The sequence below is a fragment of the Centruroides sculpturatus genome, unplaced genomic scaffold (assembly GCF_000671375.1).
Source record: "Centruroides sculpturatus isolate CEXI.00-Female unplaced genomic scaffold, Cexi_2.0 scaffold49, whole genome shotgun sequence".
NCBI lineage: Eukaryota > Metazoa > Arthropoda > Arachnida > Scorpiones > Buthidae > Centruroides > Centruroides sculpturatus.
In genome coordinates this window covers 185255-211918 of record NW_019384317.1, presented here as the reverse complement: position 1 = coordinate 211918, position 26664 = coordinate 185255, and the positions used below count along the sequence as shown (strand labels likewise).

At 27.8% G+C, this 26664-nt stretch overlaps 1 protein-coding gene across 1 annotated transcript in view; it reads right to left on the bottom strand.

The window, feature by feature from the left end:
* The window catches only part of LOC111623842 (exportin-T-like), a 64340-nt gene that overhangs the window by 6084 nt on the left and 31592 nt on the right, over positions 1–26664 (bottom strand). Inside the window, 11 exon segments of the mRNA XM_023366563.1 lie at positions 36–135; positions 213–355; positions 1734–1901; positions 4965–5063; positions 8057–8176; positions 14393–14451; positions 14518–14665; positions 16811–16882; positions 18136–18198; positions 18956–19160; positions 22846–22925. Coding sequence (XP_023222331.1) covers positions 36–135; positions 213–355; positions 1734–1901; positions 4965–5063; positions 8057–8176; positions 14393–14451; positions 14518–14665; positions 16811–16882; positions 18136–18198; positions 18956–19160; positions 22846–22925 — 1257 coding nt within the window.

The window sequence follows — 26664 nt, the reverse complement described above, 5'->3', positions numbered from 1 at the left end:
CATCTGATATTTTATTATTATATAAAATAGTATACCTCTAAACATCTTAAGAAAACTTGAAGAGCATCTAAGTATATTTGAACACAACCACAAGATTTCATAGTTTGCTGATTTGAGAACGCTTTACTTGTCCGACTTTGTAATAAAACGATCCGATTAGGATAAATATATAAATTTAAGCATAATTTTACACAGTTATCGTACATCCTCACCTTGTTACGGCAATAGCGTGACTCATACAATCGGCAATAACTCGTTGCATTTCTTTTTCTGTTTCTACAGAAAGTTTCTGAAGAAATATTTCAAATTTTCCTATTACTGGACTTAGAATACTCTTCACAAGTAGTTGTTTTTTCTGCACAATAAGATTTAATTTAATTAAATTTTTTTAATCTTTAATGTACATAATTAGCTCATAACATTAAAATGTTTTGTTAGTTTAAAAAATTCAAAATATTTTATTTTTTAAATTTGAAATGAATATATTCTTTGATGATTATTGAATGGCTTTAAACACAGGGTAAAAAGTGTAAAGTTAATTTCTACATATCTGATTATATAACCAACCCTTGAATGTTTCAATGTTTTAGAGATTTTTATATATTTTCCATCAGCTAATTTACATTTTTAAGTATAACATTACACTTAGAAAACAAGGCTATTGACAGATGACTATTATAACTTCAAAGAAAGTAAGTAATAAAATGAAACTGTTATGAGGATCAAATATGAGTGCTAACAAGTCCTGGAAATCTTTGATATGAAATAAATGAATACTTATTTTGTACATAAATCTATGCAGAGAGCTGGTAAAGAACATGTAATGCTTACAATCAAACCATTATTTAATATAAAAAATGTTCCAAAGGGTAATTTCAGATATATGTTCACGTATTAATTCATGGGTCATCAAGTCTTTCAATGTCAGGAAAATAAAACTATATCTTTTGACTTGACACATTGAAAAAGTGATGACAATTTTGTTACAACTTACTGGCTCCATTATAAGCAAAGGATTATTGATTGGCTTCTGTCATATAATCTTATTTTATAATGTAATGACTGCATGGAAAATATCAATGAGCAAACTCACTAATATCTAGAAAGGTATCAAATAAATATTTTATGAGTTTGCCAGAACATTTAATGCAAAATTTTTAAAATATATTTTAACTATAATAGATAACTAGAACATGTGACTTTGTCATATCACAGCAGAATTGACGCGGAGCCGGAAAGAAAGAAGTGATCCTTGTCTGTTTTTTTACGGAGAGAGAATTATTGAACTTGCTGACATGGAGAGGCAATTCAAGAACAAAGCACAAGAATAAAACAATCGATGATGATTGCTTTATTCTTGTGCTTTGTTCATTTTTTGCACCTATTTTTCGTTAGGTACATGCAATGCTGTTTTTATTTTTGACCACTAAATTGTTAAGTGTGCTCAGTTGCATCAGGGAACGAACACAAACATTGTCACTTTTAACCCACTGTATATCAAAAACAAAACCATGAAACCCTATATTTTTACACTTGAATAGACCTTTACTTCATTTTTAGGTTCCTCATTGCAATTAATGGAAAATGGCAAAGTTTAATCAAAATCAATTCATTTGTGTTTAATCTCAAAATCAAATTTTGAGATTAAACACAATTTTGTAAGCCTCACAGAAGAGACTTCGCTAACACTCTGTCTCTATTATTCTTAAATTTATGAAATAAAATAGACTTACCTGTAAATCAAACTGACTTGAAACTATTAATATGGCTGACGTTTCGTAGAGGAACAATTGATCATCTTGTGAAAGAAGCGAAGTTGACAAACCATTTTCAGGTGATGCTAGAATTAATAATTCTTGTAACTGTTTTAAGATTTCTTCGGTAAAGTTTGAACATGAGATCTAAAGAGAAAAATGTTTTTTTTTAATAATATTTTTGAAAAATAATCATTAATCTTGTCTCATATACAAGAAAAAATATATGAAATTAGCATACTTCAAGATTTACTATAAATATTGCCAGGAAATCTCACATCTTCTAAAATTTGTCTTAAAAAATATAAATTTATGAAGCATTTTCTTCTAATTAAATTACTCTTCTTATTAGAAGAGTAATTATGATTTTAATAATTTAAGTAATTTGATTAAAAAATTTGAATTTTTAAGTTTGTTTGCATGTAATTTTTATTGAACAGAAATAAAAAAATATATATATTTTTAAAGTATATTTTTTATTTATTTATTATAACCATGCCTATGTAAACCAGTTAATATAATCTGCATTTAGTTTAATCATAAATCAGTTTTTCTTTAAGAATCTGTATACAAGAAAATTGTAAAATTTGTAATAAGAAATGTAGAAACTAAACTTTAAAATAAAGAGAACATAACATGTAAAGATCAACAAATATCAAGCAAAAATAGTAAAACTTATCATTAAAAAAAAATTAAACATTTTTTTTTCTCATTCTGAATACATTCTCTTATAAAATTAATTTTATAACAGAAATAGTAATGATCAAATATATAATCATGACTAAACTGCATCAAATTTGCGTAACAATATGAGCAAATAATCGTTTATACCTATTACAATTCTAAACTTATAAACCAGACGTACTAAAAGTAGTTGATATCTACCCCTAGGGTTCAATAAAGCATTTTTGGGGTTGATTGAAAAACATTTCATTAAAAATTACTAGTTCAATGAGTTACATCTATGAAAATTCAGAATGTTGATTTTTTTTCTAAGAAAATGGTTTGTGGATTAATGTTGGTTCTCCAGATTTAATTATTATTATTATTATTAACTGTATTAGCAAAAAACAAGAGGGAATCCTTGAAGGGGTTGACAGTCAAAAAAACTTTGGAATCCCTATTATAAAGAAACATAAATTATCATTTTTTTAAATTTTACATCCAATTGTTCTTATATGCATTTTTATCACATGATTTTGACATAACACAATCTAGAAAAATTCAATTCTCTTTTTACACATATTGTTTTGATCTTACATAATTCAGTCTGCCTTTCTAAAAATTTGCATTTGATTTTAATTCTAAGAAAAAAATATTACTTCCTTTTCTCAAAAAAAAAAAAAAAAAAAAACACTTCTTTTAAAAAACATTCTTAGAATTTTCATTTAAGACTGCTACACATGCTCAAGTAAGTTTTAAGATTTGGCTGTTATTTACAACTTGTTATGCACATTCAAATCGTTCTTCTGTTCTGACATTATCCTACGATTGATGCAGTTGGTAAAAAAATTAATTCAAAGTTTGACAATTCATTTACACAAATGTGTTTTTTTTTCTTTCTTTCAATACAGAATTATTTTTGTATACCTTTTGGTGTTTAATTGAAAAAGTTAATTAAAATTTGTGTGAATAACGTAAATTTATTAAATTTTGCTGGTAAGTTACGACTTTCTGCTCTCTGATTAAACAGAACATTTCAACTTTAGTTAATAAAACACATCCTATTATATTAATTGGTTTATTGTATTATTTTACTTGGTTTTAAAACCTACATTCACATGCAGTACCTTCAATTTTCTGCAATTACTAATTTTTCATGAGCATTTTTCACCAAAGCTGTCTTTCCATGATATTCTCATGCTATATGCTATCCATGTGTAAAAATTTTGGTCAAAAAAATTTTTATGCTTATCTCAGACTCTTAAAAACCTCCTTATTGTCATGCGATCACACTTGTAACATGGGAATTTTCCTCTGTGACATCATGGATGTTTGTCAGCTATTTGTGGCATTGACATGGTGTTGCTATGACCTTGAATGTCTGTTTTCTTAAGATAACCTGCTGCATTATAATCTTCAATTTAAATGCTTTTGTGGCTTTATTTTATGTCTGAAAAGTATGGAAAAATCATTTTCTAGTCCTCTTGAGAACAGTTCATCCCTCCTGTCATTTATTTCCAGCTGAACTTGTTTCATACTAGCCCATGCTAATGCAAATTTTGAAGGACTGCCTATGGCAGCCAAGTTGAGACCATTATTCTGTAAATGAAACAATCTCTCATAAACTAAACAATGTGTGATGTTGAAATTTGGCACATGTAGAGATACCACATCATAGAATTTTCAAATTTGAGGAACGGCAATTGTGTGAAAAATCAGCAAAAAAGTCCCACCATATGCAAGTGGAGAGGGGAAATATGCATGTGATTGCAGGTTATGGTTTGGAACTAATCTACCATATAACAACAGAATTGGGTGTATATTATTTTTTTTAAGTGTAAGCACAGTTTAAAGCTTTCAAGTATAAATGTCTTATTCTATTTTTAATTTTAAATGTGCTAAGAAAAATAATTTCATATTTTGGGTAACACAACTTTAGAAAACAAGATTTAAAGTATTTTCAAAAAATTATTATGAGTTATAAAATGTTAATAAGTCCCTTTACAAATTAAATTTCGTACTGTCTTTAAATGTATGTTGAATTATCAAGAAACATACTAATTATTTATATTAATTTTATGGATAATCTGGCCAAATCATTCATTACTCAGCAGTCAAACAGATTTCTTTAAAAAAACTTTTTAAGTGTTCTCAACATAGAAAGAAAGATGAAAGTAGAGGATGAAGACACCATATCCAATGCTTGGAAAATGTTGTGTGACATTCCATAATCATCTGTGTTGGTGTTTTTTGTCAATATTTTAATTTTAGTATTGTGTTTATTTCATTTTATTTTATATTAGCTTGTGAGATAGAATGTAATTCAAATATCCATATTTTGTCATTCACTATACATTCTATTTTTTAAATATTGTTCCATTTAAGTTTACCTGAAGGAGGCCATTTTAGGATGGTCAAAAACATTAGTCTATATTAAACAGATTTTGCTAGTAATTCGAAGATGTTAATTTATTTCCACAGATTTTAATTGGTAAGTCTTTTATAGGTAAGAGATTTTATCAAACTATTAAAAAATAAAAAATAAACTCACTTCAAACATTTTATAAACCTGGAAAACAGATAAGATGTCCTACTCCGAATTCTTGGACTGCTGTGTCGAAGCCCTCTTTCGTCAACAAATGCAATCTGAAAGTTGTTTTAAAAATAACATTTTGCATCAAATAATAATTAAATAAAGCATAAATTATTGCACTAAAGTTCTTAATAATGATTACAAATTTTGTTCAGTTCAGTTTCCTTCCTTTCTAAGATTATATAACTGAATTTGTAGATTTCTGTAGTTATTAAATTAGAGATGATACAATACTGTCAATATAATCTGATACGCACTTCTACAAGTGTTGCTTACAAATGAAAGCACAAAAGCTCATTGGTTTAGAGCAGAATTTTTCAAACTGTGTGTTGCAGTCTTCCACTAAGGGCATCATGGTTTGAAAAAAGTAGTTTAGCTCACTATTAAAGCTGTGTTGATAACCGATATATCAACCAAAATTGAAACTGATTCATGTTTACAATATTGACAGCTATATGTTAAATTTTAGAATATTGATTCACCAAAACTGATAAATGTCAACTCTACTACAATTTCCTGGTTTATTGGGAGATTGCACTAGTGTTAAACTCTAACAATCCCCCAGAAGTTTTAATACTAGTGCAATTGCCTTACAGCTGAGTGAATTGTTTTGTTAAAAGTATTAAAATTGATATTTTTCATTGCCAACAAATACTGATATTTGACATTGTTGATAAAAGTTCGTATTTTATCAGTTTTGGTTTGTTGCGGCACAAAATTTTAGCCTTCACAAAGAAATTACTATTGTGGAAAAAGTTGGAAGATAAAGATGTAAATTACTGCTTTCTTGCTCTCTGTATACATGTTCCAAAGACAATGATTTGGAATTGAGTGAAGAATTGAACTGGTCAACCTCTGAAAAAATACAACTGCACTGGTCAACCTCTTCTGAAAAAATACAACTGAATCAAAGATCCATCAATATAAACTCTTGTCAACACTCACCATTGAACAACAAGAGCAATTTGTTGATATTCTGATATTTCATGAGACTCCACATTGAAATTTCAGCTCATTTCCTCATCACTGCAGAGTTTAGGAACTCGATGAAACAGGAGTACCCAAATAGGTAACAAACTTAATTAATTAATTAAAACACTTTGTTATAAGAATAAAATGTCATAAAATTGTAAGTTGATTAAAATACATTAATGTTTTATTTACAAAATGAATATAATCTTATTAATTTGTGTCCAAAACTTAGATTTTTTTATTTACTCATACACTTTGCATTTGTTATTACAAACCAAAAGACAAAGCATGCCAATTCAAAAGGAATTAAAAAGCATATGGCTTCTTTGTAGAAATTTTTCATATAAAGGAATTATGGAATTTACATTCAGATTATGGAAGCCATAGACCAAGTAAGTTTGAAAAAAAAAAAAAAAAAAAAGGTTTAGAGACTACTCAATTTGTTCACTAACCATTTAATTCAAATATAAAGAAATAAAAGTTCACGAATTAATTTATGGGCACCTTTTAGATCCAAGCCAAGTAGTGTTAATTGTCTAGATTTTTAGGCTCAACTCCAGCCTTGTTTTTTGGGAAGAAATTTAAACACACCTTGAATAAATTTCTAGCAGTACAGAAAACTCTCCAGATTGAAAAAAATCATTGCAAAATCACTAAATTGCTTGAAATATTGCCAAATCTGGTAATACTGTTCACATGTTGCCCATTACTGCTGTACAGTTCTCCCTACTAAGTTGGCATCCTCTAAAGCAGGGGTGTCCAACCCATGGCATGCGGCCCAAGGCAAGTTCCAATGCGGCCCAATAACGTGTAAACAAAACCGACAACTGTTTTAATTTTATTATTATTTATTTATTTCAACTGCATAAACTCAAAAAAGAAGTTTCACAAAGCCATAAACCTTTATTCATATTTTTGTTTTGAGTAAAAAGGAAATATTTTCAAATACTTGGAGATGTGTAAATGAGGAAGGATTATTAAATAAAGCTGGAGTTGTGACTCAAAGGATTATAGACCAAAATTTGGGAAAAGGAGGGAAAGGTGAGAAAGGACAATAGATAAAAAGTAGTGAGAAAGGTTAAATAGATCTTCTGTTATGCAAATATTGACCCTTAATTTTCCAACTGTTCTCACTTCTTTATCTTTTGTCCTTTCTCTTCTTTCCCCTCATTTGGATCTATAATTCTTTGAATCACAACTCCAGCTTTGATTAGTATTTCTTCCAACGTTGCAAGATTTGGCTACATCGCGCTAAATGTGGCTACTTTTTTTGTTTGACGTAAAAAATATCATTTGGCGCTTTGGCTACTTTTTGGGCTACATATTATTTATAAATACAGTGTATTACTTGAATAAAAATGTACTTTATAATGGTGTTTGGTCGCTTTTTATTAGAGACCCAAATAAAACAAATATTTGTGTTTTCCAAATAAATTTTCGTTTGTCTCTTATAATAAATGAATTTTTCTATTTCTAAGTAAAAATTGAAAGTGTCTGTAGAAAGTAATTTTTTTAAATATCCTTTTTCGTAATAAAGTTTTAATATTTATTATTATAATCTAGACATATTAATCCTTAAATATACATGTATATTGGGTCACAAGTATATATTATATAAACTTATGGCCCAAAACTCCTTGACTTCTTCCAATGCGGCCCAGAGAAACAAAAAGGTTGGACACCCCTGCTCTAAAGCAAACAGTGACTGTACGTCGTGCAACCATCAGTGGCAAACTGCATGCAAAGAGGATATTTTGTTTACCACGAATTAGTTTTACAGCATAATATGTCCATTGCTCTATTCAAATGCCTGCCATGGCAAAATGAGATAAAGAATGTGTATCAGAGATCAGTTCTTTTTACAAACTGATTTTGATACGCTTGTTGTTATCATATTGGTATTGGTTATCATCTCTAATTACAATATAATTAAATATAATTTATCAATTACAAACAGAAAATATAGAATATAAAGAAACTAATTCCACAAATTAAAATTTATTTGAATGATTAAATAGGCTGGATTAATTTTAAAAATTCTCATATAATACTAGTTATTTAATAGATAACTCACTAATACATCTGGAATATGTTGTGGTTCCTGAATAAAAAATTTCTCGTATCTTACAATTGTCTCAAAAAATTGCAAGGTAACGGCAATATGGCCGTATCTGCTAACTCCACTAGTAACTAACTGAAAAATCAAAATATTTTAAAAATTATTTTAATAATATCTTATTTTTATGTTAATACGAATGCATAATTTAAAATAATACAATAAAAAGATTATAGATATTTTATTAAAGTTACAAATAACAAAATTAACCACTCAGCAGTGACTGATGGATATATCCATCAACAGCGATCGTGTGGCAGTGGTGAAGGACGGATATTGCCAAAAACTACCGCAAAAAAATTCACATAAAAAAGGAATTATGTAACAATAAAAAAGACTTTTCTTTACTAGACGTAATTGTTTACAAAACCTTTTTCTGAAACAGTAATGAGAAAAAACATGTAGAAAAATACTTAAAAAATTTCCCACGTTTATTCTACACTAAATAGGGATAGCACCATACCTGACTAACCCACTGCTGAAAGGTTAATATCATAAACATATGATAAATTTTAAAGTTTTTCAATAAATAAGATCTATTTTTAAAGATTTAAATAAAAGAATAANAAAAATTTTGGTCAAAAAAATTTTTATGCTTATCTCAGACTCTTAAAAACCTCCTTATTGTCACACGATCACACTTGTAACATGGGAATTTTCCTCTGTGACATCATGGATGTTTGTCAGCTATTTGTGGCATTGACATGGTGTTGCTATGACCTTGAATGTCTGTTTTCTTAAGATAACCTGCTGCATTATAATCTTCAATTTAAATGCTTTTGTGGCTTTATTTTATGTCTGAAAAGTATGGAAAAATCATTTTCTAGTCCTCTTGAGAACAGTTCATCCCTCCTGTCATTTATTTCCAGCTGAACTTGTTTCATACTAGCCCATGCTAATGCAAATTTTGAAGGACTGCCTATGGCAGCCAAGTTGAGACCATTATTCTGTAAATGAAACAATCTCTCATAAACTAAACAATGTGTGATGTTGAAATTTGGCACATGTAGAGATACCACATCATAGAATTTTCAAATTTGAGGAACGGCAATTGTGTGAAAAATCAGCAAAAAAGTCCCACCATATGCAAGTGGAGAGGGGAAATATGCATGTGATTGCAGGTTATGGTTTGGAACTAATCTACCATATAACAACAGAATTGGGTGTATATTATTTTTTTTAAGTGTAAGCACAGTTTAAAGCTTTCAAGTATAAATGTCTTATTCTATTTTTAATTTTAAATGTGCTAAGAAAAATAATTTCATATTTTGGGTAACACAACTTTAGAAAACAAGATTTAAAGTATTTTCAAAAAATTATTATGAGTTATAAAATGTTAATAAGTCCCTTTACAAATTAAATTTCGTACTGTCTTTAAATGTATGTTGAATTATCAAGAAACATACTAATTATTTATATTAATTTTATGGATAATCTGGCCAAATCATTCATTACTCAGCAGTCAAACAGATTTCTTTAAAAAAACTTTTTAAGTGTTCTCAACATAGAAAGAAAGATGAAAGTAGAGGATGAAGACACCATATCCAATGCTTGGAAAATGTTGTGTGACATTCCATAATCATCTGTGTTGGAGTTTTTTGTCAATATTTTAATTTTAGTATTGTGTTTATTTCATTTTATTTTATATTAGCTTGTGAGATAGAATGTAATTCAAATATCCATATTTTGTCATTCACTATACATTCTATTTTTTAAATATTGTTCCATTTAAGTTTACCTGAAGGAGGCCATTTTAGGATGGTCAAAAACATTAGTCTATATTAAACAGATTTTGCTAGTAATTCGAAGATGTTAATTTATTTCCACAGATTTTAATTGGTAAGTCTTTTATAGGTAAGAGATTTTATCAAACTATTAAAAAATAAAAAATAAACTCACTTCAAACATTTTATAAACCTGGAAAACAGATAAGATGTCCTACTCCGAATTCTTGGACTGCTGTGTCGAAGCCCTCTTTCGTCAACAAATGCAATCTGAAAGTTGTTTTAAAAATAACATTTTGCATCAAATAATAATTAAATAAAGCATAAATTATTGCACTAAAGTTCTTAATAATGATTACAAATTTTGTTCAGTTCAGTTTCCTTCCTTTCTAAGATTATATAACTGAATTTGTAGATTTCTGTAGTTATTAAATTAGAGATGATACAATACTGTCAATATAATCTGATACGCACTTCTACAAGTGTTGCTTACAAATGAAAGCACAAAAGCTCATTGGTTTAGAGCAGAATTTTTCAAACTGTGTGTTGCAGTCTTCCACTAAGGGCATCATGGTTTGAAAAAAGTAGTTTAGCTCACTATTAAAGCTGTGTTGATAACCGATATATCAACCAAAATTGAAACTGATTCATGTTTACAATATTGACAGCTATATGTTAAATTTTAGAATATTGATTCACCAAAACTGATAAATGTCAACTCTACTACAATTTCCTGGTTTATTGGGAGATTGCACTAGTGTTAAACTCTAACAATCCCCCAGAAGTTTTAATACTAGTGCAATTGCCTTACAGCTGAGTGAATTGTTTTGTTAAAAGTATTAAAATTGATATTTTTCATTGCCAACAAATACTGATATTTGACATTGTTGATAAAAGTTCGTATTTTATCAGTTTTGGTTTGTTGCGGCACAAAATTTTAGCCTTCACAAAGAAATTACTATTGTGGAAAAAGTTGGAAGATAAAGATGTAAATTACTGCTTTCTTGCTCTCTGTATACATGTTCCAAAGACAATGATTTGGAATTGAGTGAAGAATTGAACTGGTCAACCTCTGAAAAAATACAACTGCACTGGTCAACCTCTTCTGAAAAAATACAACTGAATCAAAGATCCATCAATATAAACTCTTGTCAACACTCACCATTGAACAACAAGAGCAATTTGTTGATATTCTGATATTTCATGAGACTCCACATTGAAAATTCAGCTCATTTCCTCATCACTGCAGAGTTTAGGAACTCGATGAAACAGGAGTACCCAAATAGGTAACAAACTTAATTAATTAATTAAAACACTTTGTTATAAGAATAAAATGTCATAAAATTGTAAGTTGATTAAAATACATTAATGTTTTATTTACAAAATGAATATAATCTTATTAATTTGTGTCCAAAACTTAGATTTTTTTATTTACTCATACACTTTGCATTTGTTATTACAAACCAAAAGACAAAGCATGCCAATTCAAAAGGAATTAAAAAGCATATGGCTTCTTTGTAGAAATTTTTCATATAAAGGAATTATGGAATTTACATTCAGATTATGGAAGCCATAGACCAAGTAAGTTTGAAAAAAAAAAAAAAAAAAAGGTTTAGAGACTACTCAATTTGTTCACTAACCATTTAATTCAAATATAAAGAAATAAAAGTTCACGAATTAATTTATGGGCACCTTTTAGATCCAAGCCAAGTAGTGTTAATTGTCTAGATTTTTAGGCTCAACTCCAGCCTTGTTTTTTGGGAAGAAATTTAAACACACCTTGAATAAATTTCTAGCAGTACAGAAAACTCTCCAGATTGAAAAAAATCATTGCAAAATCACTAAATTGCTTGAAATATTGCCAAATCTGGTAATACTGTTCACATGTTGCCCATTACTGCTGTACAGTTCTCCCTACTAAGTTGGCATCCTCTAAAGCAGGGGTGTCCAACCCATGGCATGCGGCCCAAGGCAAGTTCCAATGCGGCCCAATAACGTGTAAACAAAACCGACAACTGTTTTAATTTTATTATTATTTATTTATTTCAACTGCATAAACTCAAAAAAGAAGTTTCACAAAGCCATAAACCTTTATTCATATTTTTGTTTTGAGTAAAAAGGAAATATTTTCAAATACTTGGAGATGTGTAAATGAGGAAGGATTACTAAATAAAGCTGGAGTTGTGACTCAAAGGATTATAGACCAAAATTTGGGAAAAGGAGGGAAAGGTGAGAAAGGACAATAGATAAAAAGTAGTGAGAAAGGTTAAATAGATCTTCTGTTATGCAAATATTGACCCTTAATTTTCCAACTGTTCTCACTTCTTTATCTTTTGTCCTTTCTCTTCTTTCCCCTCATTTGGATCTATAATTCTTTGAATCACAACTCCAGCTTTGATTAGTATTTCTTCCAACGTTGCAAGATTTGGCTACATCGCGCTAAATGTGGCTACTTTTTTTGTTTGACGTAAAAAATATCATTTGGCGCTTTGGCTACTTTTTGGGCTACATATTATTTATAAATACAGTGTATTACTTGAATAAAAATGTACTTTATAATGGTGTTTGGTCGCTTTTTATTAGAGACCCAAATAAAACAAATATTTGTGTTTTCCAAATAAATTTTCGTTTGTCTCTTATAATAAATGAATTTTTCTATTTCTAAGTAAAAATTGAAAGTGTCTGTAGAAATAATTTTTTTAAATATCCTTTTTCGTAATAAAGTTTTAATATTTATTATTATAATCTAGACATATTAATCCTTAAATATACATGTATATTGGGTCACAAGTATATATTATATAAACTTATGGCCCAAAACTCCTTGACTTCTTCCAATGCGGCCCAGAGAAACAAAAAGGTTGGACACCCCTGCTGTATAGCATACCAACAATATGTTGCAGTTACCAGTGGCAGATTACTAAATGTACAGACTGTGCACATGCATAGGGCTTCCAATTTAGTAAACTCTAGATCCTAGCTATGTACCATGTAACTTATTTTTTGTTAAAATAAAAATTTCAATAGAACTGTAAGCCACTTTTGCTTTGCCTGTCTAAACTGCCATTCCCTCATTTATATTTTTTACCTTCTGGGCATCCTCTGTTGCCTTTCCTACATGTTGCCACAAGGTTCAAAGGAGTATTTTGTGCATTTTCTGTTTAGAAAGACCCAAACATAAGCTGCATCTATTATAGTCAGAAAGTCTGATCTGTTAAGAAAACTCTTGTCTCTAGTGCTTCACATGAAATATACAAGTCATAAAGAGTCTTGTCTCTTTCCTTTTTTCCAAGAACTCCAGTAATAGTGTTGCTCAAAAAACTGAATAAGTATAAAGGCCGGTTTACAAGACACAACTATCGTCAACATTTTGTCACCTAAAACTGCAATATTCATGGATTTATCTTGTTTGAACAAATTCACAACTTTATTGCAACCTTGGTTCGTGTCACANTCAACATTTTAAATTTTATTTTCCTACATTAATTTTTCATATTGTAAAACTACTATAAATTTTTTTCCATCTTGCTATAAGTCTGATAATAAATGGCAGTCTTAGAGCCATAATCCATATGCTATAAATTTATTTAAATTAAAAAAATTAAAGAAAAAACTGATAGACTACTTTCTTTTTTATACAGATAAATAAATTTATTGAATGAAAATAATAATTATATACCATTTATAACAGAACTTACTGGGATAGCTTCTCCCAAAAGATACAGAAAAGTAATAGCAACTTCGACATCTTGAAACGGAGCAGTCCGCCACTGCTGCAAGGTTTTTACAATCATTTCCCGAACATTGGTTAAAACCATTTCTTTATCCTGTTTTTAAAGGAAATATTTATTAGAAATTTACTTTTTTATAATGAAATACTATTACATTAAATGCTTGCTCTACTTTTAAGGTAAAGATTTTAAATCTTATTAAAGAAAAAATACTTTTTTTGTAACTTCATACGTATGCAGGGTGTCAGAATTTATAAATACAATCTTATCTCTGTTACTTATCATCCAATCATGGTTGTTCAAATGTTATTTTGTTTAAATGGCAAAGCCATAACATTGCTGTGTCATGTGTAAAATTGGCCTAAAACTAACACCTTAAAATATAAAGTTTTATCTAAAAAATTTGCCTAATTAACAAATCGTGGTGTCAATGGAAAAGTTGTTTGCAAGGGAAAAAACCCAAAGCAGAAAAAATTTAAACTAATACATAATGATAGTAAGGCCAATTTTTGGCCCTAAAAGGAGTTACTCATTAACTTGCCTACTTGTCCAATGTTCAATGCAGGAAAGACACTTCAACAGGTAATTTCAGAGGATACTTGCTGGAATTAGACTACATTTGATGCTGCAATGGCTTTTGCTATTGAAATAAAGTAACATTTAAACAACTGCAATTAAATGATATGTGTAGATGTAAATTAGTTACATAATGTATATCCAGTATAAACTATGTAAGCGTATACTAGAAAAGCATTTGAATCCAATACACAGTAAATTCTCGATTATTCAAAATCCTTTAACATGTTCAATATAAAGAATTTCAGAATATTAAAATTTACCAATTGCAACATCTCTGTCATGGAAGCCTGTCGATCACTTTCTCCTACAAAATGATTTNCTGATAGACTACTTTCTTTTTTATACAGATAAATAAATTTATTGAATGAAAATAATAATTATATACCATTTATAACAGAACTTACTGGGATAGCTTCTCCCAAAAGATACAGAAAAGTAATAGCAACTTCGACATCTTGAAACGGAGCAGTCCGCCACTGCTGCAAGGTTTTTACAATCATTTCCCGAACATTGGTTAAAACCATTTCTTTATCCTGTTTTTAAAGGAAATATTTATTAGTAATTTATTTTTTTATAATGAAATACTATTACATTAAATGCTTGCTCTACTTTTAAGGTAAAGATTTTAAATCTTATTAAAGAAAAAATACTTTTTTTGTAACTTCATACGTATGCAGGGTGTCAGAATTTATAAATACAATCTTATCTCTGTTACTTATCATCCAATCATGGTTGTTCAAATGTTATTTTGTTTAAATGGCAAAGCCATAACATTGCTGTGTCATGTGTAAAATTGGCCTAAAACTAACACCTTAAAATATAAAGTTTTATCTAAAAAATTTGCCTAATTAACAAATCGTGGTGTCAATGGAAAAGTTGTTTGCAAGGGAAAAAACCCAAAGCAGAAAAAATTTAAACTAATACATAATGATAGTAAGGCCAATTTTTGGCCCTAAAAGGAGTTACTCATTAACTTGCCTACTTGTCCAATGTTCAATGCAGGAAAGACACTTCAACAGGTAATTTCAGAGGATACTTGCTGGAATTAGACTACATTTGATGCTGCAATGGCTTTTGCTATTGAAATAAAGTAACATTTAAACAACTGCAATTAAATGATAAATAACAGATATGACTGTATTTGAAAATTCCCGACACCCTGTATAAAATGTTAAGTATAAATTTAAAATATGTTAATAAAACAAATGGTATCAGAAATAATTTTTTAAAATAAAATCAATAGATTACAATCATACGTTTAATTATAAAATGTCTAATTTTCTTATGATAAAAGATAATTTAATAATCATATTAAAAAAGAATACTAATTTGATATAATTAAAAAAAAATAGATAAATATAAATAAACTTTTGTTTCATTATCTTTGGGAAGAACTGAAAGTCGCAAGACAAAAAAATAATTCTTTTAATATTATAAGTTTATTCTTCATTGCTTTTTTCCCTTAGTTACATTAAATTTTTTGTGATAACCAAACAAGTTATTTAAATTTTAGATCTTATCACCAACTAAAGATCAAAAGCAATAAACAAAACAAGTAAGTAAAACAAGTGAGGACAGATGCTGTTCAGCAGCCACCCACTCTGCTCATTGTGTTTTTTGCTTCATTTTTCTTCATGGACCTTACTGGCATGGATGGTCCTACTAGAAGATTATGCTTCTACTAGCACTGTTCTATGATTAAAACTATTGGGCTCTGTTATTTTCACAAGATAGTGACCAGTGAGTGTTATTGTTATTTTTAATCAGATCCCATATTAAAAAAATCAGGCAACAAATTGTGTAAATTTCCTGACAAAAAACTTTAAACTTGATTTTCTGAAAAAACTTTAAAATTGAGGTGGGGCCATTTGTTATAATATTTTATTAAAAACTAATTTAATTTAAACTAAGTAAATGATTCTAATTAAATTTAATTAGAACCATTTAATTAGAGACAATAAACTGAAAATGGGACATTACTTATTTCACTTTACTTAGAAATAATGAGTTAAATAATGTAAGTTTCTTAGCATTGAACCATGTCTTTCCTAGAAAAGTCATTGTTAGCTTAGTTAATTTCTATTTAAATACTTGTTTGGAAAAAAATAGTTCAAAATAACTTTCCATATTCAATGCTAGCTTATTACAGGTAAATATTTAATGGCTATTTTAAAATCTTATCCCCAAGAAATGCAATTTAGGTATAATCTAATAAAAATAAATATCAATTATTTGATCAAAATGTTGATTTTGAATAATAAAAAAATCTTTTGAAGTCAGTTCAAGTTTGGATAATAAAGATAGTAGTCCTTAAGACTCTGTCTTTATTTTTGTAATAAGTGCTAGTAAATTGATAGTTAAGAGAGGAAATTTTGAAATAAAATAAAGCAATGAGGCAATAATCTTTAAAAAGTCAAAAGCTTCTTAATGTAAATCTCAGTTAATATGCAGTAATTTTAATTTATAATTTCTGCAAATTTAATGAGCTTCATCAAATGAAAATAATTTATTAAAAAAAATTAGATAGTTCAATTCATGTGTAAAAGTAAATAATATTTTGATAATCCGAAACTGTGTTGTAAGTCCTCTTTGTTGCTTAAAGATTAAAGAATGCCAAGTTCGTATTACACTACATAGTGTTTAAGCAACAAAAACTAAATAAAATAAATAATATTTACCAATTGGGCAATATTGTCAAATAAAACTTTTAAACTTTTTCTATATTCGTCAAACAGTGCTTCATCTTCTCCCTAAGATGAAAATAAAATGTTTGTAATTATTAAACGATTATAGAAATAATAAAACTTAATAAATAAATAGTTGTTATGAAGTAATGGCTTCCATATTTATTCATGTTTATATAAAATATTGAATTATAAAAAAGAAAAGTCAATTTTAACAAAGTTTGAATTATGAATGTGTGAATGTGACTTATTTTAGAAATGTGTCACAAATTGCCATGTAATATTATGCTCAGAATTTCTTTAATTTTCAAAAATAGAACTACAAAGTTAAGTTTAAATGAATCATTTATAAATTATAAATAAATTGTAATGATGTATGCGTATTTGTATAGTATATTACTTAAGCTTATATCATCATTTTATGTTATACATTTTCATATTAATTAGAAGTACTTTTATCTACTTTATTTCAGGCTTCATCAGTTATAGATATTCAAACAGAACAATCAATTATCTGCAGGAATACAATCTAAATTCATACAATAAGTATAATACAAATTGTATGAGTATATACCATGTTTTATGGCATATAAGACACACCCCCATTTTAGCAAAGAATATTTTGGAAAAGTATTTAGTGTGTTAAGCACCTTTAGCACTCAGCCCCCAAAATTTTTATTTTATTCTGGTTAAAAGTGTGCATTCTAATTTTACTTTTTTTTAATATTGGAAATGTGTGACACAATCGATCAATAATCATTTCACATTATCTGACTTCAATATTTACAATAATTCTGTTTTTGACGAGACTTTGTCTCGTCTCTAAAATCATGCTGCTGTCAACAGATGCACACCTTAGAGGTATGAAGGAGTACATGTCAGGAGTTGCAATTTGGCACAGAGTATTTGATGCCCAAATCATGCACACATAAAATAAACCAGACTTGTAGGTAGTCAGAGGACTGAGAACCAGGTCAAAAGAAAATATGAAATGCTGAGATTGTTTCTACAAACAGGTACGAGTGCAAGATTTGCGCATGCATTGCCTGCGCTCTCCGAGACAGTCTCGTCCCAAAAATGGCTTCACCGTTTTACTTGCTAAATAATTAAAATTAGCAATAATAATAATATCTTTAATTAAACAATAATATTTATATCCAAGAATTGGACTAGGTAGAGATTACGTAGTCTACTGAAGGCCATTTGAGGAATTCATTAATCTATGAGAAATGTAAAACTTGATTTATAAAATAGAAAGAAATTATCATAGATGACAATGAGATTATTATTTACATTGTATAAAATTATAATTTACTGACCTGATGAGCGAAGTTGTAAGTTTCATCATATTTATATCTGTTTATAATAATATATATCATTGCCTGCAAGAATGCAAGAAATAAATTAAGAAAAAAAATTTATTTTTGTATTTAAAAATCTTTTAACAAATTTTATAGTAATGTTAAAATAATGTAAATACAGTAAAGCCTCACCGAGTTGATCTGCATTAACTCAAAGCTATCAATAGGTCCTGAAAACAGTATATAGGCCTTTCCATATAATATGATCTCATTAAGTTCAAATTGCCGGTAATTTTAACTCAAACCTATTTTTCTTTGTATCCCCCCACCCTTTGATAGGTCCGTGAATGCCATTTTCTCTTATATTCTGTGCAAATACAATTAAGATAAACAAACACTATAGCTCCACATCAAACACAACCATGCCATTATAACCTAGTAGTGATATTCTTTTACTGAAATAGATTGTTACCAGCTTTCTGATTGGTACATAAGGAGGCACCTTGACAATGCACTCAAAAGTGTCATAAACTGTATACACTATTATAATCATTCTAAGAACAGATTCTTGAGGAATGGCTGGATAGTGAAAAGTTTATGGCCACAGAAATATTTGAGAAAATCAAGTATTGATCTTGTTAACTCTGAATTCAAAGTTGGGATTTTTTACACCTTAAACTTCCACCATCCTTACACTTAATGAGGTTTTACTGTATTATAATGAAATGTAAACTACACACACCATCATTTTTATAAAATGTTATCAGTCATTTGATGTAAGATCCATTTTATTCTATAATATACAAAACATTACATTACTAAAAAATATTTTTTGTACCTCTACATTAGCTTTTTCCATATCATCATAAGAAGACAGTTTTATTTCATGTTTTAAATACTGAAGATACTCTCTGGCAAACTCGCAAACTGACTGTGATACATCTTCATCTTCATGGTTAAGAAACTTCAACATTAAAGGAATTTTATTTTCAATTGCTTTTTTAATTACTTCTGTAGTTTGCATATCTCCCAATTTTAAAACTCTAAAAAATAGATATTAAAAACATGTAATTAAAGTTAAAAAGATGAAAATCTTAAATGATACAATTTATCCAATTATAATAAATAAAAAATGTTAAGATTTGATAGAATTTTATTGTGTGACATTGATAGGTTTGCAATACAATAGCTTCCAGAAAAAGAGCAGGAGAGATAACTTTGATTATCATAACTACTCAAACCTCATTACTTTTACACAAAACAATGAGTAAAAAAACATTAAAAGTGCTCAGCAAATAAACACAGAAAATAAACACCTTAATTTGTTGCTGAGAAATATAATTGAAAAACTAACATTTTCAGCCTGATTAACAGGCCATCATCAGGTCCAAAAACCGAAAATGGAACAGATACGTTCCATGTATAGAATACAAATATTTAAATCAAAATTTTGAACAAAAATTTTTTAAAATATACAAGAGAAACGGAAGAATATATAAACTTAACACAAAATAAAATAAAAAATAAAAAAAGTAAAAAATATAATAAATCTTTCAATAAACTAATTCTAGCCTGAGTTTTTAGTGAGCTTTTTAATCATGTACTTCCACACTGACGACAGGCTCTCAGCATCTCTCGCATTTAAACATCCCTCACGTAGCCTACTCCTATATTCAGGCTAGAATTAGTTTATTGAAAGATTTATTATATTTTTTATTTTTTTATTTTATTCATACAACATAATCATAGAATTAATATTAATTTAGTCTCCATTTCTTCTGTTTTTTAAATAAATATGTTCTTTTAAAAATGTCTAATGAAATGAAAATGTTGAATTAATTAATTAAAATCGGCATGGAAATCATCTAATATATTCTATTTTTGTTTCTTATAAATACTAGGAAATCTTGATACAGAAAAATCAAAATTATTTATGGTATAATTAGCATAATAATAAATTATTTATAAATAAGTCTCAATGCATGATAAGTCCCATAAGTTAACTATAAACAATAATCTTTACAACAACAATTAATCTTGATAACATATTGTCCATGGGACTGGTAATTATCAAACTGTTAAGCAGATTGACAAACAGGGTTTGAGTCGTAACTATTTTTCCATTCCCCAGACTATACAATTTTGCCCATGAAAATTATTTTTTTATTTATAATTATTATATTTCAATGCATGTATTATAATTTTAATATATTTATGCAATGAATTAAATGTATGCTTTAAATTAAAGTAGAGAGTTTTATTGTAAACAAATGTTATTTTGAATTAATTTATACAAAGTGAAAATGTAAGCACAAAATAAACAAAAAAATATAATTATTATTAACCATATATAACAATATATAAAAAAACTTAACATATATCTAATGCAAACGTTTATGTTTAACGAGTCAATTATAATAAATATGTTTATTACCTGTGGTCGTTTCATTAGATAGTAATCAAAATTTTAACCATTGTTTATGATAAAATTTACTAAAATTTTTTATTTACTAATTTAAAATTACTATGTACAATAGATTTTCTGCTTATTATTTGTAAACATATTTTTTATAAAAATCTCAAGTCTCGAGCTGCTTTTCCTCCTGAGACTCAAGAAAATTTTCGAAATTTTCAAGCATTTTGATCTAAGAATTTCCAAGTCAGATACTTGATTAATCAGTTAAGCAGAGAAAAAATAGCCTTTGTTAGCAGATGCTAACATAAGATACAATACTTAAGTTTGTTTTTTATTTCACACGTATATAAAATATAGTTATCTGTTCAGATATCTATAAAATTATATCCAAATTACACAATAAGAAAATAAATATACATTGTTTTTACTCTAAATTTCATTTTGTTTTTAATTTTAAATTGTGCACACACTTATTATTATCATTTTCTTATCTTAAAAATAAGCACTGATTACCTCAGTGCTTTATTTTGTTGTAAAATTATTATTTAGCATAGTCCAGAAGAATCCATAGTCTTCATGCAATTTTATTTCTCATAGATACTAATCAAATAATTTTCTTTCAAAGATGAAAATGCAAATTTTCTGCTTTATGACATCTCTAGACTGAAAATCATACATTGTGCTATCACATTTAACTCAGAAGAAATTAACACGATAAAGTAATTAAAACTAGATTTTAAAAAACATGTTTACATAGCCAAATTTTTCTAATTAAATAATTTAAAATGTAAAGAGAAATGGACTTGTATAATAAAACATATTTAGAGGAAAAAATCATCAAAAATATTACCTTTTCTTATCAAATGTATTTATATATATAATTTCTACTTCAGTCAGGATCATTTACAGTCCAAAAAGATATTTTCAAATGAAGACGACTAATTTGTTGTCTATCTATCTGTACAATGACAATAATAAGATATTCTGGAAAAGAACTGTAAGAGTAATGTGTACAAAGCCTTGAAATTTTCATTGTTTTTGTTTCCTAAGGAAAAACTGTTTATGCCTAATTTAAAAAGCATAGGTGTTGCAAAGTTACTTAATACACACTGAACAATGAACAGCAGAGTGAATGATTTCTCTAAATGAAGTACTGAAATCTTTGCCTTTCAGCCATCTGCTTTTATGAAAATAACTATCTTATTTTTGTGAAAAATGAGTATAGAAAATCTTGTCTTTAATTTCAACCAGTTAACTGAAGTTTATAATTGGATCTATGACAAATTAATGAGAATTTAATTCTATTTGGCATCTATGGAAAACTGAAAGGACTGAGAAAATGAAACTGCACATCTGAATAATCAGTTATCAAGACAAATGTAATTTAAAAACAGTAGGATCTACATTCTCTATTAATACAATTAATTGCAGTATTAAATTTTAGCTAACATTTAAACTCTAAATACTGATATAGAAGAGGCACACAATGGGTATTTTGTAATTATTTTAGTATATTAGAATATATTTACTTTGTGTAATTATAGGTAGCCCTTAATTAATGTGATTAATTAATCCTTCAATCCTACTGCATATATAAAAATTGCATTAATCAAAATACAGTATCAACGTTAAATAAAGACAGCTGGTAAAGCCACATATATAAAGGGACTGCCGCAATTAATTTTGCACATTAATCAAATCCTGCAAATAAGCAAGAGATACCTATACTTCTGCTCTTGTAATTGAAACATTGATATTGAATTTTATTTTAAAACAATATTTTTAGTTTTCAAATTATACAGAAAAAAGTTTTTATACTTAAAACTAATTTTTTTCAATTAAATGCATTGCAGTAAGGTGAAGGTGAGCCACCTCCACTCCCAATTTCTTTTATAAAATATACATTACATTAATATTACATACAATCATTATATTAACATGTGTATTGTAAAAAAATTTATTAAAATACAGTTTTATATGTTATAATTCTACAGAGTAATTAACCTAACAATAAATATTATAATAGAATATATTTTTATTCTTACTCATAAAAAACTATTTAATACATTAAACAATATATACATTTATTTCCATTTACTATAAAAAAGGTTAGATGTTATATCTTAATTAGTAAAGAAATTTCAAGACTTACTTTGTCCAGGAAGTTAGAACAGACGTTCCCATAACATTTACTAATTTTGCTAATTTCACCATAAATTCACTGTCATCGTCCTAAATAATCAAACATTTTATTGAAATGTACAGTAATATGCATTTTTATAAATTAATANTAAAGAAATTTCAAGACTTACTTTGTCCAGGAAGTTAGAACAGACGTTCCCATAACATTTACTAATTTTGCTAATTTCACCATAAATTCACTGTCATCGTCCTAAATAATCAAACATTTTATTGAAATGTACAGTAATATGCATTTTTATAAATTAATATGCACATGAACATAATTGTTTTCGTTTACTATGCTAAGATTATTAAAAAATTTTAATATTAATTTAAAAATTTTAATTAAATTTTTAGAAGATATCTTAGGATCTGATTAATGTAATTCTTTCAAATTTTCCATTATTTTAATATTTTTACAGAATAATAAAGCAAATAATAATGAAATGAACACTTTCCTTTGATTATTATTAGTGTTTTACGTTAAAAAGGCAGCAAAAACATGGGCATTGTAGGAAAATATTGTTATATTTTCAATATGTTAGACAAGCTTTATAATTACTTCATATGTTTTTCTTATCTTACTAAACTTTTTTATTTTCAAAAATATATGTTAAAAAAATCAAAAATTTAATTCATATTAAATATATTTGTGCTAAATAACATCACTGCAACATAAACTATGGAAATAATGTCTCAATGAGTGTATATATTTTGTAAATATTGTTTTATTCTGGACATTCTAAGAAATTGTTAAGAATGGCATGAGAAAAGAGTAAAAAAAAGGTCATAAAATAGAGTATTTTAAAACAATGAGAACCAGACTTGGATTAAAATTGGAACTAAATGGTCACAAGTTTTTTCTCTCCATGATTTGAAACCTTATTCTTGTAAATGTAAGTGTAATTTTAACAGAGTTAGTTAGAATTAAAAAGTAGTTTTAGTTATAGTTATATCAGAATTCATAGCAGGGCACATATGTAAGTCAAAACCAATGAGAAAAGTAAGTTTTTGGACAGAAATAGGGAGTAAAATGTAACCAAAAAGTGAGAAACCTTTCTGTAAAAAAAAAATAGACAGGAACTGGTATATGCAATTGCACTGGATTAATAATTTTTTATTTTTGGGGTCTCTAGAATGAATTAATCAAATTACTGTAAAAAATCTATGGTCCATCAATAATTGATTAACAAACAATTCAGGTAGCATACACAGTCTTGGAACGGATTACGTTCATTAACCGATCACCCGCTGTACTTTTGTATCAACAAAAAATTTAACNGCACTGGATTAATAATTTTTTATTTTCACTGTAATTTCTTCTACTAATCTGTATGATTTGTATATGATCAATAGTGTTTGTTTCTAAATAGTGATGGACGATACCAAAATTTCTCCTGATTTCAATTCTGTGAAAACTCCCAATTCTGATTCTTTTGATTACTTTCTAAAGTTTATTTTCATTTAGTAAAATGAATGATTTACATTATGAGTATAGTACATTCATTAATTAATAAACATCAAGCTTAAGAATAGAAAACAATCAGGAAATCCAGAATCAATCTTCCAAAAGAAACCCGAAAATTTACCACTTATATGTGGATATGCATGCTTTTATTGTGTACTACAAATAAATATGTAATTTTATTTCAGATAAAGTTAATACAGTAGTCCCTTGTTACATTGTGCTTTGTTGGAAAACTAAGCTTATTTTATATCAGAAACACTTGCTGACGTTTTTGACTGAAACATATAATTAATTTTCTTGTTGAATGTGGAAGAATCGTTTTAAGAATCAGAAATTGTGACAAGACTTGTTCAATTCCGATTCATCGTCCCATCACTAACTTCTATTAGTGTAATCTTCATTTTCAGTGTTCATTAATTGTCAGTATTATTTCTTTTTTCAAAATAAGACTTAAGTAAGAATACTTTTCTCTTCTCTGACTCATACCGCAACCAATAGAGTTTGACATAATAATCTGCATGGATTATGTCATTCTAGATTCATTTGGTCCAAAATACATTATCCATTGAATTATCTTGGTGGTATTTTCATATTTTGAAATTTTAATAAAAATTTGAAGTAAAAATGATGCAAGTTTGACAAAGTTCCTGGTTCATTTCGAAATTTGTTATGTTAAGTGACTGCTGGGTCTAGCTAATTCCTTCTTTTGCTCAAATTGCCATACTTTCTCTAGCTAATCATGATGAACTCTTGCAAGATGGATACGTCATTAATGATTACATTATCTATTTTGTCACAAGTCTCATAAACATGTCATAATTGTATCCAAAATACAGTATATAGCTTGTAACGTATACTCAGATCTCAAAATTAGTGAGAAAAGTGACTTTTTTCAAATAGTAGTGAATAATGAGCAATCTGAAAAATAGTGAAAATAATGAGTTGCTATGAGCCCTGCTGTGTGTGTTTACATTATTGGTTGCCCTCACAGAAAGACTGTCACCTAGATGGTTCCACCAATATAAGATGCTATAGAATTAAGCATTTCTTCAAATGTTCAATAATAATAAATCACAGATTATTAAAATTATAAACTGTATGAATTAAAACACATATCATATTTAAAAAACAGCTTTTTAAATATTATATGTAGTTAGAGAATAACTTAATCCATGCAAATTTAAAGCTAAATGTACTAAGTTATATGTCATTATTAAATATATTTAAATACTAAATATAATTAATTCTAGCCAACAATAAATAAAATTAATTAATTAATTAAAAGATGATCAATACAAAACCTTCCTCACTTGTTTCTAGCCGTTTATACACGAGTATGAACGTTTTCGGTCTTCTTAATAGGCCTTCTTCAGGTACACTGTGGTCTCAGTACTCTGTAGAGACCACAGTGTACTCGTGTATAAACGGATAGAAACAAGTGAGGAAGGTTTTGTATTGATCATCTTAAAATAGTTCTAGCTACAAATGCATAGAAGTGTAATTAATTAAAGAAAAGAATATGCAAATGAGGAGAAATATGAATAAAAAAAGAATCAGGAATGAAATATACATTAATAAATAGGTTAGAGTTGAAATTTTAATGTTTATAATTCTAATTTTTATTTTGTTTTCAAAGATTGTTCAAAATTGCTGAAATACAGTAGTTACCACTGAACTTAGACCAGGCCAATTTTACAATTCATCCAATAAATAGGTTTAAAAAAAAGTATCTTTGATTCATTGCATGAATGTTTTACATAACTTTAAACAATTATACATTAATTAATCTCTATTTTTGCTAAATATCAACTTGATATCTTGTAAGTTTAACAAAATTGAGCCAGTCAAACTTGAGTCACAGACATCAATAAACATAGACCACTGCGTCACCCATGTCCAATGAACATAAACCGGTCAATAATTTGCATTTAAATAATGTTATAATTGCAGTATTTCTGAAACAACTGATTATTTTAGCCTCACTTTAGCCTGTGAATGATATAAGGTGCTTTTTTAGTTTTATTTATGAACCTTTGCATTTTGTCTACAACGACCAGCAGAAAAGCCGTTTCAGAAGATTTAAGGAATGCTATCCTTGCTAAACAAAGTCGTGGCATGTCTGAAAGAGCTATTAGAAGAGCTAATGCTAAGCAAAACAACAGTGCACCAGATTATTGTTTATTACACTAACCATGGCTATGCTATACCTAAGAAAGCTGTTGGATATCAACAAAAAACCTCAAAAGTTGATGATAGGAGTTTTAAAAAAATCGTAAAAAACAACCGCCGTGCAACAGATATTGAATGTAACTATAATATGGAATGATACAACTGAAAAGAATGTATCTGTATCAACAACATGGAGGAGACTGCAAGAAATGCATTTCCAGTTCTATGCAGCATGTGTAAAACCTTTGCTAACAGCACATCAAAAGAAGAAATGGGTACAGTGAGCCAAAGAACATCTTTCCTGGTCTCTACA